We start from the raw sequence: 16,890 nt of genomic DNA, 5'->3' as shown, positions 1-16,890 counted from the left end.
GAATTCTTCCCCTCTTGTCCTATTAAGATGTTAGCTATCTCTCATAATTTGTCACTATCTGCACATTTGCTCTCCTCCACTCTGCTGGAACTTCTCCTGTTTTCCATGAATTCTCAGAGACTATCACCACGGGTTCTGAGATAATATCTGCAAGTTCCTCTCAAGTACCCTTGGATGCAGTCCATCTGGCCTTAAATGCATGAATTCACCCAGAATAGTGAGGTATTCCCTTAATACTTCCTTAACTATACTAGACTGCAATTCCCTTGCTGCATCATTTGCTCTTCTTTCCCTAGAGTGAGCACTGTTTTTTTCTTTTGGGAGAAGACCAAGGCAAAGAAGGTGTTGAATAGTTCCGTCTTTTCTGTATTCCCCATGATTTTAAGTCACAAGAGGGTAGGCTTCAATTGAACATCAGAAGGAACTTCTTGACAGTAAGAACCATTCAGCGATGAAACCAGTTGCTTAGAGAAGTGGTGGGTGTTCCTTCTCTGGGCAAAAAGCGACTGGAGAGCTACCTGCTAGGGATACTTTAGCTGGAGATCCTGCACTAAGCGGGCCCATGGACACTTTCCATGATTCTATGAGGTCAAATTCAGATACTCCTTGCCCTAGTATGGCCTTGACAATATAGGAAACTATTGTTCATTCTGCCTGAACAATAAACTTAGCGAATCTTTACCAAACAAGCCAAGTCCATACACAATTTGAGATTGGCTTGGTATTATTAAATCTCAGTGACAACTAGTCATTCGTGGAATATAACTGATAATCTTATGTAGGATGAGGCAACATCTCTTTCTCACATGAGAAGACAATTATTTCATTACAAACAGGTTTCTGCAAAATCTACTTCTTTGTGTTTCCGTTATATTCTTTTTTGCCATATGACTTAGATGCCCAAATTGTACATTCTTAATTGAAGAATTAAAAGCATGCATGTGGCACATGCAGGAATGCACATCCAAATGAAGATACTGTATGTCCATGGGAAGTGCATTTCAATGGGCATCCTATATTCAAACCTCTAAGTAGCATGCATGATGTCTCTGAAAAAGCAATTGAGACATTTTCTCCAATGGAAAATCAGAATTGAGCAGATGCAGGATTTTAGATACATCATCGGAGCAGCAATATCTTAGTCAGAAATCAGGTCTGCCTAACAAAGTAACAGAGGAATCTTTTTTCTTAAAGCTTTTCTGGGAACAGACAAATCCTGTTTATAAAGCCTTGGAATACGAGGAGAAACCTTTTTGCACTGCCACAGCAACCACAAACTATTCTTCCTCTATCAAACCAACACAGACCCCTTCAACATGTTTTCATGTTATGCAAGAAAGTCCTATGTGCCCCATGCCTTAGGTTGATGGCAGAGGATGACGAAGTAGTAAACTCTGTATTGGTTAAACCACTTCTCTGTTTTTATAAATTGTTTTTGTTCTTTAAGATCTCCTTTTTAATCCTTCTACTATCACATTTTATTCCTTACTGTGAAAAGCATGAAAAACTGATAGAATAATCTGTTGTATCTTCATGTCAACACGAAGGTTGGAAAACCAAGTAAGACTGGGGGAGTTTCCAAATTGAGTAGGTCCAGCATGTGCCTCTATTTTTCTGTATGGCGTTCATTCCATGACAATGGAGATGACAGCTCAGTCATGACTTAGGTATTGTAAAAATAGTTCATGAATGCAATTCATTTAAGTAATAGTACAGATATTCCCCGTTGACAAGGTTGTCAAGTCGTGTCTGACCATAGGGTTCATGAATGTGCAATTCATTTAAACACAGTTTAAAATATTTAATGTATTTATAAATTAATCTGGATTATGATGATAGCAACTGTCAGACGTCATAAAGATTCCCATCAATCTCTAATATACAGTGCTATTTTGTAAACCTTACTTTTATACCATATTCTTTGGGGGAGGGGCAATCTTAGCTGAAAAGAAACAGAGGCCTGTTACAGACAGCCAAAATAAAGCTGCTTCGAGTCACAGTGGAGGTATGGTATTTGAATGATGCAGTCCCTAAGGACTGGAGCGTGGCTTTGGTGTGGCTTCTGGACTCTTAGGACGCATGCATCATTGAAACACCATACCTCCACTGTGACTCGAAGCAGCTTTATTTTGGCTGTCTGTAACAGGCCAGAGTTTGGAAGATCTGGACTACAATTCCCATAATTCCCCAGGCAATCGTAATCTAAAACATCTTTTCCAACTTCTGAAAAGTAGGGCATATATAAATAAGTAAGCAAGCTTGAGTCCTTGCATTTTTAACGCAAACTGTGTAGGCAGTAGATTAAGACTGCTTACATTGTTAACCAAGAAAGACTCATACTTACTATGGTAACTATGGTGAGTTTTACAATAAATTGTTTTTGGTTTCAAACAGCACATTTATAGAGCCATGTTTTGTTAAAAGATTTTCCAGTTACAAAAAAGAAGACTTTTCCATTCATCTTTTCTCCAATGAAGACAGGGCTCCTCAAAGTACAGTAGTAGGAAATGTGCCCACTTCCCAAAAGCACTCTTGTAAACTAGGCAGTGGATATTACTGTGTAATAGTTCCCCTGTTTACAAACCTATTTTCATAAAGTATTTTTTAATTCATAGGTTCCAAAGTTATAATGCATTTTAACTTGGAAACCCAGAAACAAACAACTTCCATAAAGCCGCATCCAGTAGTACACCATATAGCAGTTTTTGAAACCAGCTTTGAGTTTACACTTTCTGTCTTTGTAATCAAAGTCTTGTAAATAACATCAGTTATTTATAATTTATGACATAAAGGGTGCCAAAGCAAGTGAAAAGAATACTGAAGTATGGCATCAGCACAGGTTTTCAGGGATTCCCTTCTGCAAACCAGGTCAAACTGTTCCTGCATCCCTCTTATATCAGAAGCCTTCACAAAAGCGACAACTAAATATCAAAGCCAATCTTATACAGGTATTACGTTATCTCAACTGTCAAGATGGGAAAAAGTGGAAGTTATTTCAAGTATCAATCCTTAAAAATTCCTCAAGAAGAAACCGGTCTCCTTAACTTTGAGAAGTCTGAAGAAACAAAAATGAAATAAATAAATAAATAAATGTATGTATGTCCAGGAATCCAGGCCAGTGTTTAAGTTTGTAAAAGAGAGAGCTTGGGTTTTGAGGTAGAAAACACTTGAAGCTCCATGCTTGAATCATAGACTCATAAGAGTTGGGAGAGACCCCAAGGGCCATCCAGTCTAACCCTGACTTACAGGAATACACAAAGTATGCCCCCCACAAACACACAGATGGCCATCCAACCCCTGTTTAAAAACCTCTAAAGAAGGAGACAAACTTCATATCATCTTTGATCCCATCCCCTTAACCTGCAATGCCTGATCTATAGGGTGTGAACAATATAGGGGGGAAGTCTGAAAAACAATATATAATCCAAAACACACTGCAGAAATAATCCAATTTGAGACCGCTTTAACTGCCCTGGCTCAATGCTAGGGAATTCTGGGAACTGTAGTTTTGTGAGACATTTAGCCTTCTCTGTCAGAGAGCTCTGCTGCCACAACAAACTACAATTCCCAAGATTCCCTAGCACTGAGCCAGAGCAGTTAAAGTGGTGTGAAGTCAAACTTGATTATTATTTCTGCAGACTGTTTTGGGCCAAATTCCTAGAAATGTAAATTTCAGGCTTCCTAAGCATGTTCAGAGGCCCTCCTTTTCCAGGCTCCGTCCTCCATTTTAGCCTTCTGTCCAGGAGGAATTGGAAAAAGGCCCTCCATTTTGAGTAGGGCTAAGAAGAAGCCTGGATTTCTAGGCCTAGGGGGAGTATCTTTTTAGCTTTTCCCTTTTGCCCATGCCCCCCTCTCTCTCTATATATATTTATACTCCAAAATTCCCTTAAAGAGCACAGTTTGGGGACCATTGATAAACTGAGCCTATGATAAACTCAGGTTCTGAGGAACAAAAACAAAAATGCAGGACATGGTCAAAAGAAAAAAAGCTAAAACGACCCTCTCAGAAAAACAGAAATCCAGGCATCTTTTACTCCTGCTCAAAATGGAGGACGTTTGGGATTTCCTCCTGGAAAGAAGGCTGAAATGGAGGACGCGTCCTCGAAAAGGAGGACCCCTTGAGCAGGCCTAAGAAGAGCCTGACATTTACATTTCTAAGGTGCAAAACACACTGCAGGAATCATATAATCCAGTTTGAGAGAGCTTTAACAGCCCTGGCTGAATGCTAGGGAATCCTGGGAAGTGTAGTTTTGTGAGACATTAAGCCTTCTCTGTCAGGGAGGGCTCTGGTGCCACCACAAACTACAGTTCCCATGATTCCCTAGCACTGAGAGCCAGGGCAGTCGAAACGGTCTCAAAACTGTGATTGTGTATTATTTCTGCAAAGTGTTTTTGGAACCCTTGTTGGAGTTCTTTCTTCCCTGGGGTCAGTTTATCAAAGGTCCCCAAACTGTGCTCTTTGAGGGGGCCTTGGACTCCAGCTCCCAGAATCCCACCCTATTGGCCACCGCGGCTGAGGCTTCTGGGAGCTGGAGTACAAACCAAAAGATCTCTTAAAGGGGGATCACAAAAGGAGGGAGGGGGGGATCAGAGAGGGACTCTTCCTTCCTTCCTTCCCGGGCGAAGAACCCACCTTTCTGAGCCTCTGCGTCCCTCCTGAGCCAGAAGAGGAGCAGCCACAGGGAAGAGGCCGCCAGAGCCGCCCGGGGCAGCGGGTTCCCTGGGATGCTCACCATGCCCCTCTCCCTCGCCTGCGCCCCAGAAGCAGCCTGCAGTCCGAATGCATCCCGAGGAACCTTCCCCAGCTCCCAACCTCTCTCTCCCTCTCCCTCTCTCCCTCTCTGGGGCTGCAGTGCTTCTTCTCTTTCCCACTCCCACTCCCCAACCCCTTCCGGGTCCAGCCCCTCTGTGGAGAAGGAGAAGGGGAGGAAGAGGAGGAGGAAGAGGAGGAGGAGGCCTAGCCCCCTCAAAGCATGGACTGGGAGGGGGACTGGGCAAGGCTGGGCCACATGGGTCACCTAAAGAAAGGCGCTGCAAAATGTAGGGCAACCAAAAGAAGGAAGAAAAAGTAAGGCATGCCCTATATATATATATATGTCTGTGTGTATACACACACATATACATAAACACACACACACACAGGTCATGTCTTGTTTTTTTTCTTTTGGTCGTCCAACAATAGATAGATGGATAGACAGACACACACACGCACACACACATATATATATATATTGCTTTTCTTCTTTGCTTGTCCTGTGTTTGTGTGTGTGTAGGTCATGTCTTACATTTTTTCTCCTTTTGGCTGTCCTACATTGTATAGATGCACATGCACACACACACACACAGGCCATGTCTTACTTTTTCTTCTTGTTTTGGTTATCCTACATTGTGTGTGTGTATTAGTCATCATGTCTTACTATTTTTCTTCTCCTTTAGGATGTCCTCCGTTTTGCATTGCCTTGTCCTCCTTTGTGGTTAAGGCATGTGGTCACTCTGGGAGAAAGGCAGCATTTATCCATACAGGATTTGTGTGGGGAAGCGACAGCCCAGTTGTCCACAAAAATAGTTGTTGAAGTAACAGGGTGAAATGAAGGGCGTAGGTAGTGGGGAAAGAGAGCTCTTAAAATTGGTCTTCTTTTCCAGGCCCCGTCCCCCATTTCAGCCTTGTGTCCTGGAGGAATTCCAAAACATCCTCCATTTGGGATAACTAAGAAGCCTGAATTTGTATTTTTATGAATTTTTTAAAGCTTTTCTTTGGTTATGTCCTACATTTCCCCTTGAATGCCCTATATTTTGCCTTGCCTTGCCCTTCTTTGCAGTGACGTCTGTTCACCCTAGGAGGAAGGCTGCATTTAGCATGGCTGAGAAGCCTGGGTTTGTATTTCTAGGAGCGTCTTGAGATTTATTTTAGTTTTAGTTTTTGTTCATGTCTTCCTTTTATTCTTTTTCTTTTGGATGTCCTACATTTTGCAGTGCCTTGCCCTCCTTTTGGGGTTAGGGAGCCTGGCCACCCTGGGAGAAAGGCTACATTTAGCAATAAAGGAAATACAGTAAAAGATAGAAATGGAGTGGGGAAATGGCAGCCATGCTCCAAAGACTTTGTGTGAAAAGCTGTGCGCAGGTGTTTGTTTTTATTGAAGGCAGAAGTTTCCATGAAGTTAGGCCGCTTTTTTCTTCTTCTGAAGGCTGTGGAGTTTTAGCACCAGTGATTCCCAAACTCTGGCTCTCCAGGTGTTTTGGACTTAAGCTCCCAGAAGCCTCAGACATCTTGGTCAGTGATCTGTGATTCCCGACACTAAAATCCAAAACACAACTGGAAAGCGAGAGTTTTAGCAGTTGGAAACGAGTTCTTCAGAAAAGTACTGTCGTTGTTGAAGAAAGAGGGAAATGGAGGACGTAAGTAATGGGGAAAGAGACCTCTCAAAATTGGTCTCAGAAAAGAGCATCAAAGACAGGGTGACCAGAGGTCTTCCTTTTCCAGGGAAAGGTCCTTCATGTCAATCAGGAGGAATTCCATAATATCCTCCATTTTGAGCATGGCGAAGAAGCCTGAAAGTATATTTCTGTGAGTTCCTTTAGATTTTATTTGGTCATGTCCTACATTTTGCAGTTAGGACATCTTGTCACCCTGGGGAAAAGGCAGTATTTATACAGGAAATAAGTTGTGTGGGAAAGCAACAGCCATGTCTCAGAAACCATCCTGCGAAAAGCTATATCAGAATTTGCTCATGTTTTTTACTGAGGGCAAAACTTTCCATGAGCTTGGGCCTGGAGTCCACTTTTTCTCCTTCTCAAGCATGTGGAGCTTTAACAGTTGGAAATGAGTTCTCCAGAAAAGTAATCATCAAAGTACAGGGAAATGGAGGGGATAGGTAGTGAGAAAAGAGACCACTTAAAATTGGTCATCTCAGAAAAGAGGACTGTCACTGTGAGATGGTGGTGGTTATTGTGTGCCTTCAAGTCTATGGCGACCCTGAGGCAAACCTGTCATGGGCTATTCTTGGCAAATTTCTTCAGAGGGGATTTGCCATTGCCATCCTCTGAGGCTGAGAGTGTGTGACTTGCTCAAGATCACTTAGTGGGTTTCCAATGGCCTGGCCAGGATTCGAACCCTGGCTTCCCAGTGTCCTATTCCAACACTCAAACCACTGCAACACACTGGGTCTCACTGTAAGTAACCTGGCGTTATTCATTCCAAAAGAAGTGGAAAAGGCACACTTTGCATGCTGAAAATACAGTCATCCCTCCATATATGGATGTTCTGTATCCATGGATTCTATCATTCATGGCTTGAAAATATTTTTTCAAAAATATATAAATTCCAACCAGCAAACCTTGATTTTGCATTTTATATAAGGGGCACCAAATTTACTACACCGTTGTATATAATGGGACTTGAGGATCCAAATGTGATGCTGGAAAAGAGTCCCGTGAATATCATGGACTGCTGATGGGTCCTAGAGCAAATCAGGTCCAAATTCACCATAGAAGCAAAGATTAATAAACTGAAGTTGTTGTATTTGGGCTGTGTCATGAGAAAAAAGGACTCACTAGAAAAGACAATAACTGTAGTAAAGTTGTGGACAATAGGAAAAGAAGAAGATTGTATCCTAAATGGATAGATTCAATCAAATAAGCCATGGCCATGACTCTTCAAGATGGTTGTGAATAGGGATCTTGAGGTCTCTCATTCATAAGGTCGCCATAGATTAATTTTGACTTGAAGACAACCAACAAAGCAAAATATCTAGGCATGCCCTGTTAAAATACATTAATGCAATTACTCTGGATGAAGTTCCTTAAACACTTTCATTTTGCCCAGCCACACAGAGGTGGAAAATGTATTGTTTCTCTCTTCTGATGTCATGGGCACTAACTAGAAAATGCCTCTGATGGACACAAAGGATGCAGATTCCTTCCAAAACAAAATAACAGCATTTTTATTGCCTGTTACAAAAAGCATTTGACCTTGCAGGGTTGGGGAAAAAATGCAGGCTGTGAGCTGCCTCCACAACTCACATTTGTGGCCTTCTGACAGGCCTAAAAATAATTTTAAAGCCCAGCTTTCATCCCCAACTCACACCCAAACACCCAAAACTGTTTGCAAATGTGTTGGTTTACTTTCTGTTACCCCGAAAACCGCCTGCCCTCTGCTTCGTCAGCCCAAAAATGACATCAGGAAGTAATGCAATGGAACCTCCAGGAAATGCAGGTGTAGTCTGCAAAGGGTTTCTGGGGCAAAAGTTGGCCTCTTCACTCTTCCATTAGACAAGGGGAACAATAGGGCCATTTTCTTTTTCTTTCTGATACTGTGTGTAGAATCCAAAAACATAGTCATGTTAATCTGTAGAATCGGTATGTGGAGAGATCTTGTAGCACCTTTAAGCTGTGGCTGAGCAGTCATCTTTGACTGGATAGTCTCAAAGGTGCTACAAGACCTCTCTACATGCTGACACTCTATGTGTGTGTGTGTTGTGTGCCTTCTAGTCATTTCTGACTTACAGTGATTAAGGCAAACCTATCATAGGATTTGCTTGGCAAGATTTTTTAGCTGAGGTTTGCCATTGCCTTCCCCTGAGGTTGAGAGCATGTGACTTGCCCAAGATCACCCAGTGGGTTTCATGGCTGAGCAGGAAATCAAAACCTGGTCTCCAGAGTTTTATTCCAACACTCAAACTTATTCCCACTACGCCATGCTGGCACTTGAAAATTATATTTTCCATTGAGTCATCTGTGCAGAATGAGGTGCAGCCTGTTTTTTCTTCAAAATGGCACCCATTAAGTTTCTATGTACTGTATATGGAAACTCATTTATTTCAATATTATTTTTTTATTCTTATTATGGCGTAGATTGATATTCCATAAGAATACATTGTAATAGCATGTGCTTTAGCTTTTTCCAATGATAATTCATATATCTTTTCCAATCCTGCAGTCCCTCTTCTTCATTGTTTTCTTTTAGGTTACTATTAAAATGGAACGATTGTTAATAAAAATGTTTTTTTTTTTAAAAACACAACAGGAGGATCCTGCATTTTCTCAATGAAATATGGTGGCTGATTTGGAAAATCTGATTTCTATGTAATGGAAGTATCAGCTGGGAGAAAAGTTTTGGATTCCCACCCTTCCGCAGTGAAATGGCTAACTTGTAGAGTAATATTTGGACTCCCCACAACATCTGAATAAAGACTGCAGATTCCTGGTGCAATAAAAGCTTTCTCTGGAAACACTCTATTTTATTATAGAATGAATTTTGCTTGTTGCCTGGCAGATTCGTGTCACAGTGATTCAGCAGGAGCTGTATGTATGGTTCTTTTGTATAGAACAATTGATATTATCATGATTAATGTCATTATTATAAGTGGGTTGCATATATTGTAACATTAAGTTAAAAACAGCAATCTGTTTGGTTCAAAGCAAATCAACTTTGATTAAAACTAACAGAAAGTTTAAAAGGGAGTTAATCTGGACTGCACTGAACTTCCACATGCAGGACTCTCACTTCTAAAGAATCAGGTCAACATGATAACCATAGTAACCTCTTTGATCTGTTTTTATTTGGCCATATTCTTTGATCTTTATGTGGCTGACACACAATTAAATATTGTATCAATAACTCTGTTCCTTCCTCCCTGCACAGAGATGTCTAAAGACATTAACAGCTCCCTATCCCAGCTAGCATTTAACTGGACTAGGCAAACAATTCCCAATGCAATTTCTTCTTTCCTTTTTAATTGTGGTGCCCAAGCGGAGTGGCACAGGAAGTTGTTGTTGTTGTTTTTTTTGTGGAATACACAAATACACACACACATCAATGTACAGGGAGGTTTAAATTTCTGCTCATCCAGGAATTACTATAGGGAAGAGGAGGTGGATGAGGCCATACAGTGAGTTGCCAAGAGTCACAGGTTCTGCACTCCCTGTTTCAAGTGAAGCTTGCTTTGTGCATTTGGCTTCCATTTGTGAAATCAGAATTTTAAAAGTTCTTAGTTTCTGGTAGTTAGAATTATACCCCAAAGATTTAAACAATGTAGGTTCAAAGCAGGGATGGGAACAGTGCAGCCTTTCAGACATTGTTGAACTCCAATGCACATCTAGGGCTGCTGGGATTTGCAGTTCAGCAATACCAAGAAGGTTGCACAATTCTTACTCCTGGGTTAAAGCAAGAAGTTAAGATTGCAGGCAGTATGTCCTGAAAAACAGGAGAATCAAAAAGAGATTAGCCCCCAGCACTATGTTCTAATGTAAAACATGGACACATTGGTGGACCTTTGTTGCACCTTAACTTGCACTATAGCACAAGCCCATTAGCCCTTGCACTCCCTACATAGCTCAACACTAGTGCTATGAGGAGCTGAAATGAAGCATGGGCTTTGTGTCAACATCCAAAAAGATCAGGTTTCCCACATAGCGCTATGCGCAGCTGGGCTGCCTTTACTAGTCCAATTGATCCAGTGAAGGAAGTGTTATGTTTAATGGGCTTAGTAACAGGCAGCAATATAGCAATAGCATAGCATTTACATTTCATATCTATATGCTTCTTGCAAATATGGTATAATCTGCATATAGGATCACAGCCTTAAATAAAAATGCTGGAATCTTATGACCTTGCATGCAACATAAATGTGCATACATTTAACTATGTAGCAGAGGTGCTAAGAAAGCTTGTTAGTAAATTATGAAGATGTATCACAGGATGCACAATGATGCCTGGTGTATATTGAGATGGATGAGATGAACATTGGTCTAGTTGTGCATTGATCCTGTTGCCCATAGGTCCCTTTGCCCATAGGTCCCTTTGCTGGTCCTGCTACATCACGCATCTTTACAAATTCTACTTCTCACACATGTATGGCTACATACCAAGATGCAGCTCCCATACAGGATTCCTGCCAAAGTTTCTTTCTGACTATCTGTTCATCCTGTTCATAACTACAAATAAAAGACTCAGAAAACAGATTCAGTAATATATTAAGGAAATCTAAGCAAATCTGGATTAATTATTATTATACCTCACTTGTGAACATCCCCAGTTTGGAAAGTAAGTAATTGTGTCAGCTTGAAACAATGGCAGATATCTGACATCAAGTCAAGCTGGTACATAATATCAGGCACCGGAATACACTTTTGTTTTTACAGTACTTTCTCCTCAGAGGTTGAAGCAGAGGTTATGGAAGTGATGTGCCCATGTTTAAAAAATGGCATGCAGGGGAATATGTGGTCCAGTTGGTGGGGTGGAACAGCTTCAGCCGTAATTCTGGCTTCAAACCATAGATTGTTTAGTCTTCAGAGAATCAAAGACTGAAGTACATCTCATGTGTTAAAGAAATTTCTGTCAATGTGCACATATTTTGAGTTAGAATGGGGTGGTCTAGTTTCCCATGCGTTTCAGGGTTTGGATCCAAACCGTTTGCTTTAAAGTAGGTAGGTTTTTTGATTTCTAGGATCATATAAGAGAAAACTACTGTTTTACAGGGGTACTTCTAGATATTAAGAGCTGTAACAATAAGCAAAAGGCGAAGTGAGAGGCTGCGTGCATATAGCTGGGAAATGCCTTCTTGAAATACGATCTGCAAGTCAGTTGGATCTGAGTCAGAGGGATTTATAAATCAGGGGCTGTTCCCCATTTGTTCTGCAGGAAATAAACTTGGTTTCACCTGCATCTACTGTGAGATAATGACATTGTTTATGGACGATGATATCTTGCTACTCCTCTGCTTTGATTTACAGCTCCTGAATCTGTACTGTTTGTCACTGAATGCTATTTGTTAATTTGGCTATTGCATTTTTGTCACTCTGTTGCAGAATGAGAACAGGAAACTAGCCAACATGGCCAATGATGAAGGATGCTAGGAGATGCCAGACTGAAAATTGGAAATATCTCCTTTACCTTATTGTATTTTAATTATGGGTTTATGTATTTTTATTTTGTTTTAACATGATGTATCCTGCCTCAAGCCTCAAATTTCTTACCACAACTACTACTACTAGCCATCTACTGGGGGCTGGACTGGATAGCCCTTGTGGTCTCTTCCAACTCTTATGATTCTACTATCATCATCGTCCTCAATCATCATCATCGCTACAGAAGACCACTCCAGGTTTCACTCTGACAACCCTGGGAATTGAAGTCCAGCAGCTTCTGGAAGGCCACATAATAATAATAATAGTAATAGTAATAATAATAATTTATTTGTATCCCGCCCAATCAACAAGGAATACAGGTGGCTAACAACTGTGGAAGTACAATAAAAAATACAATAAAAACAAATGAATCCCTTCCCAGTCCCCCAACCATATAAAGCAGACAATAACAATAAACAATATCAATACAGTGGCAATCAATAGGAAACCTAAGAATGTTACAAATCAAACAAGGTTTGATTTGATAAAAAAAGCTTTTCCCCAACCCCTCAGCACAAGTTCACATCAAAACAATATTAAGCAAATTAAATATAAACATAACATAGTATCTGATAGAAAAAAACATAAAAATAACAATTTCAGTATGTCAAAAACCATAGTCTATGTAACTTAATAAACATCAAAAACTACAGTTTATCACAATTAAAAAAACCCCACACAATTATAACAGAACATGATTCCAGCCTCGGCCTAGATCTACTTGCTAGTCCCAACTTGAACACACATACTGAATCAATGAGGACTTGGTAAGTAAATTCTATCTCATTTTGGCGTCTTCAAAACCTAAAGAGTATCTCTTGGCTCCATCTATTAAGAACAGATTCTTCTGAATTAAACATTCTATTGAGTTCCATATTTCATATTTAAAAAAATTGTACGCAAGGTTTTCATATTCTGAATTGTCAGGGAAAATGTCATTATTAGACTGCATACGAAGTAGTTCTGTATGTCTGTGTCATCCTTATTATTAACCAGTACCGGTATGGTTCAGTTAACAGATTTCATTAACAGAAAATTTCACGCTAAAGGGAGAACTAACATAGAAAAAAACCAGATAGGTTCCTATATCGCAAAAGAAAACAGGACTTCAAAACATTTTAGTTTTTTCTAATTTAAAACTGACAATATGTGCATGCAAAATGAAACAATCAGGTCCAGTAGTCCTTGCAGAAATCAACAAAAACACTAGAAACCACTTGGAACCTTCTTCCAAAATGCATCCAGGAAAGTTTTTCTTTCTTTCACAATCCTCCACTGTGGCCACACATATTGATCTATATGTTGTTGTTTTTTTAACATGCTGGAGAGAGGTTGTAACATGGACTAATCTTCCCTCCTCTTTTCTGTTTTACTGTTGAAAAATGCTCAGAAAGGGATTATAGGGACAGTTGCTGTTTCCGTTGCCTGTTGTAGGAAGGCAAACACAGCTACAGTGTGTGCTACTCATGTTTTATTACATTGTTTACTGCAGACATGCTGCTGCAACCTAAAGATGTTTAGAATTCTGAAATCATTTAAAAAATCCAAAGAGAGAGGACAAGAAGGAATGGGGAGCAGGTTGGCAGGGCATAAAATAACTTTGTAAAAAAGTGGTTCCTTGTCAGAGGGTTTGTTAATCATGTTGTGCCTGTATGTTACTGCCTTTGATGAGAATGTATTTCTTTTCAGTTTTTTGACTATTTAGTACCGGGAATGAATCATATAAGTGGCAACTTGGAGATAATCATATTAGCAATAACCTTAGCCACATTTAAACCATATATCCTGCCCAATGTTTCCTTGTTGCACACCACAAACCATTAGATTGTCTAGATCTGACCACAGTGCACTGCAGTGTGATGGAAACTGCTTCCATTAAATTAATGAGGTGGTAAAACCTACCCATTTCATGTTTAGTAACATGATCAAATCAGAAAGATTAAATCCAAATGAAATGCAGTGCCCATTATAACTCTAATCTGTTTGCTTCATATTTAAGTCTGTCTTTTACCCTGTTTCCTGTTATTACATACCAACAGTGGTACTATAACAGTGCAGTAGGTACTTTTTCTACTATAAAGCAAGGTTTAAAGAAAGAGAGGGGGAAAGTGATTAATACTTAATTTCAGGTGAGTTTATGCATAGTAGGAAGTAATCTAAGGGTAAATCCCATTGAACTGGATGGGACTAAGATCTGAGATGCATAGGACTGCACTTTTGCAGGAGGACTCAGTGAATCCATTTTGTATCCTAAGACACTGAGGCCCAACCCAGCTGCTACTTCTGGAAACCGTGACTTATGAGGAGAGACTTAGGGAGCTGGATATGTTCAGCCTGGAGAAGAGAAGGTTATGAGGCAATTTGATAGCCCTGTTTAAGTATTTGAAGGGGTGTCATATTGAGGATGGAATGAGTGATTCATCTCAACATTAGGTTGAACTTTCTGACAATGGGAACCTGGTAAGTCAATACTAACATAAGTTCCATCACGTATTAAATGGATCTGCTCTACTTGGAAACAGCAGTTAAATTTAGTCCTTAACATACATCCCACTTGGCCTGATTTGCCACTTTGGACTGCTAAATACCCTCATGAAACCCATTGTTTATGGTCCTAAACTGACTCAAATCAACTGAAGGGTTGCATAGTTTATTCTGAGAACAAACAGCTTATTCGGCACAGCAAGGCTTGATGGATCACCATAGCCATCTTCTCTGTAGTGGAATGTTTCCTCTTACAAGCGTGCAGTGTCTAATTAACAAACAATTCTGAGTGCTTCATTTCATTGAGGATTTAAGCCTATCTTTACCTTTCTGATACCTATTCATAGAATAAATGGTCAAAACTGTTATAGTTTAATGAAATGTATCTTAGAGTCTGATACTTTGTAGCTGTTGAGATTCCTGTGTCTGCATTTAATCAGTTTAGGGTTATTGTAAGGGAATTTTGAATCTCCAGATGATAGTAAAGCATGTCTGTATTAAAGAGGCCATCTCATTTTTGTTCTTCTATTGTAGCCTCTTTAAATGCTAACTTCCCTTTTCACATCCTTAACCCATTACTCATAAGATCATAGTCCTATGTGCCCCATCTGGCCATATGTGAAGCCCTTCTTCCTCTCTCCATTTCTTCCTACCACTACATACCCTTTTTCCTCAGTTTGCAGAATGAAAGTGGCTGGCCAGAACTCTAAAGGCTGTTGCCATTTGTAAAAAGCATATGAGGAAGTAGACTGAAGTCTGTGAAAGTTCATGCTGCCAATGTCTTTCTTTCAGTTAGTCTCAAAGGTGCTACAAAATCTCTCTACATTCTCATTCATAGGGTTACCTAATGGCAGTTAACAACAACAAAAGAAGGCCCTGTCACAGTCAGCCAGAAGGGCTTTCTAAGTTATATCTCTATGTTATCACCTTGTACACTGTTAACAGAGTGAGTAAAGCAGCTGCACTTTCTAGATCCAACCCTCTGAAATATCAGAATGGCTAGTGGAGCAAGACTTTCCTGGAATGCAGTCAATGTTTGAGAATCCTTTATTTAGGAAAATAAGAGAATTAATATCTATTAAACAAAATACACTGAAATAAGAAAGATGATGGTAGCTCATGTGGTGTAGTGATTTGAGTATTAGACTATGACTCTGGAGTATTGAGTATTAGATTATGACAATTCACCACTCAGCCATAGAAAACCCACTGGGTGGCCTTGGACAAGACACACACTTTCAGCCCTCAAAAACCTGTGGTAGATTCACCTTCAGGTTGCCATAAGTTGGCAATGACTTAATTGGACACAACAACAAGAAGATAGATGATAGAAATTCTAATTCTAATGAAATAAACTGGAGATGCAGGGAGCCATGCTTTCTCCCACATCTAGGAACAAAGCCAGGAGGAAGTCTCCTCTCCAATAGAGGGTAGGAAGAAGAAAGAAGTGATATCAGCAAGCCTAAACTATATCAATCTCAGTCAGAAGAGAGGGAAGCATAGGACAAAGCAGTCAAAAGACAATCCAGGACAGCTGAACAGGTGACCCTCTAAATATCTCTCCTCCCTGTCCCCCCCCCCCCCCCCCCACCAATATCCCTCTTCAGTGCAAACTCAGTTGTATCTCTGTCACATCCAATGGCAAAAATGTATCTTTATCTCTCTTACACTGCTAACTCACTCACATTGATTAAAATCAGCACTGCCAAAGAATATGAGGGCTAGCATTTCAAAAAAATAATAAATGTATACAGCTGCCTCTCGACTCTGAACAGTATTTTGCACTCCCTGGATGCTTGAGACACTCACTTACCACTATACTCTCCCTGTCATTGGTGGCAAGCAGAGGAGTTTTTTTAATAGGAGCAGTAGTATGGATAAATCTTTTTAAATGGCTGCTCTTTTTTTCCCCACCAGCAAAGAGGAATTGTGGGCTGGAGTGTTTTGATTGTGTATTCCTGCATGGCAGGGGGTTGGACTGGATGTTTTTTGTGTTCTCTTCCAACTATGATTCTATGACTATGTCTTTCCTTTTTCCAAGAGCCATAAGCAATGGAAGAGTCTTATGAAACCTGAAAGAGTAGCTTATGCTATAATAAATTTACAAATATTCAAGGTGCCAATGGACTCTTTGTTGTTCTTGGTTTCTTCTTCTAGGGAGCCTTTTTGTCTGATGGATGAAGATTGTATGTGCATGCCACTATATTTGGACACATTAATGTTAATGTTTCTAATCCAGCCATGGTTACAACTACTCATGCCAGCTGGAGTGCAGAGGTGCCATAGTAGGCTTTGGCCTATGCAGAACTGGAAATGTTGCCTGTAAAAAGCAATTAGTTACACCTACAAATCACTAATTGTTAGTTGCTGTTATAGTTATATAAATATAATTTATCTCTTTAATTACTTATTTCTGAAAAGTAGCTAAGATAAATTATTTTAGTTACTTTAAGGGGAAAAACCTTAATAGTTGAGTAACTTCTCATCCACTTTGTGGTCCCT

General features: G+C 40.0%; 1 protein-coding gene across 1 annotated transcript in view; it reads right to left on the bottom strand.

The window, feature by feature from the left end:
• Positions 1–4,860, bottom strand: part of DCBLD2 (discoidin, CUB and LCCL domain containing 2) — a 47,494-nt gene extending 42,634 nt beyond the window's left edge. Inside the window, exon 1 of the mRNA XM_042456824.1 lies at positions 4,634–4,860. Within this exon, the coding sequence (XP_042312758.1) occupies positions 4,634–4,736 (103 nt within the window). The 5' untranslated portion in view covers positions 4,737–4,860. The remainder of the gene's footprint in view (positions 1–4,633) is intronic.
• Positions 4,861–16,890: the final 12,030 nt, after the last annotated feature.

Source organism: Sceloporus undulatus, chromosome 3 (genome assembly GCF_019175285.1).
Source record: "Sceloporus undulatus isolate JIND9_A2432 ecotype Alabama chromosome 3, SceUnd_v1.1, whole genome shotgun sequence".
Lineage (NCBI taxonomy): Eukaryota > Metazoa > Chordata > Lepidosauria > Squamata > Phrynosomatidae > Sceloporus > Sceloporus undulatus.
This window is presented reverse-complemented; position numbering and strand designations above follow the sequence as displayed.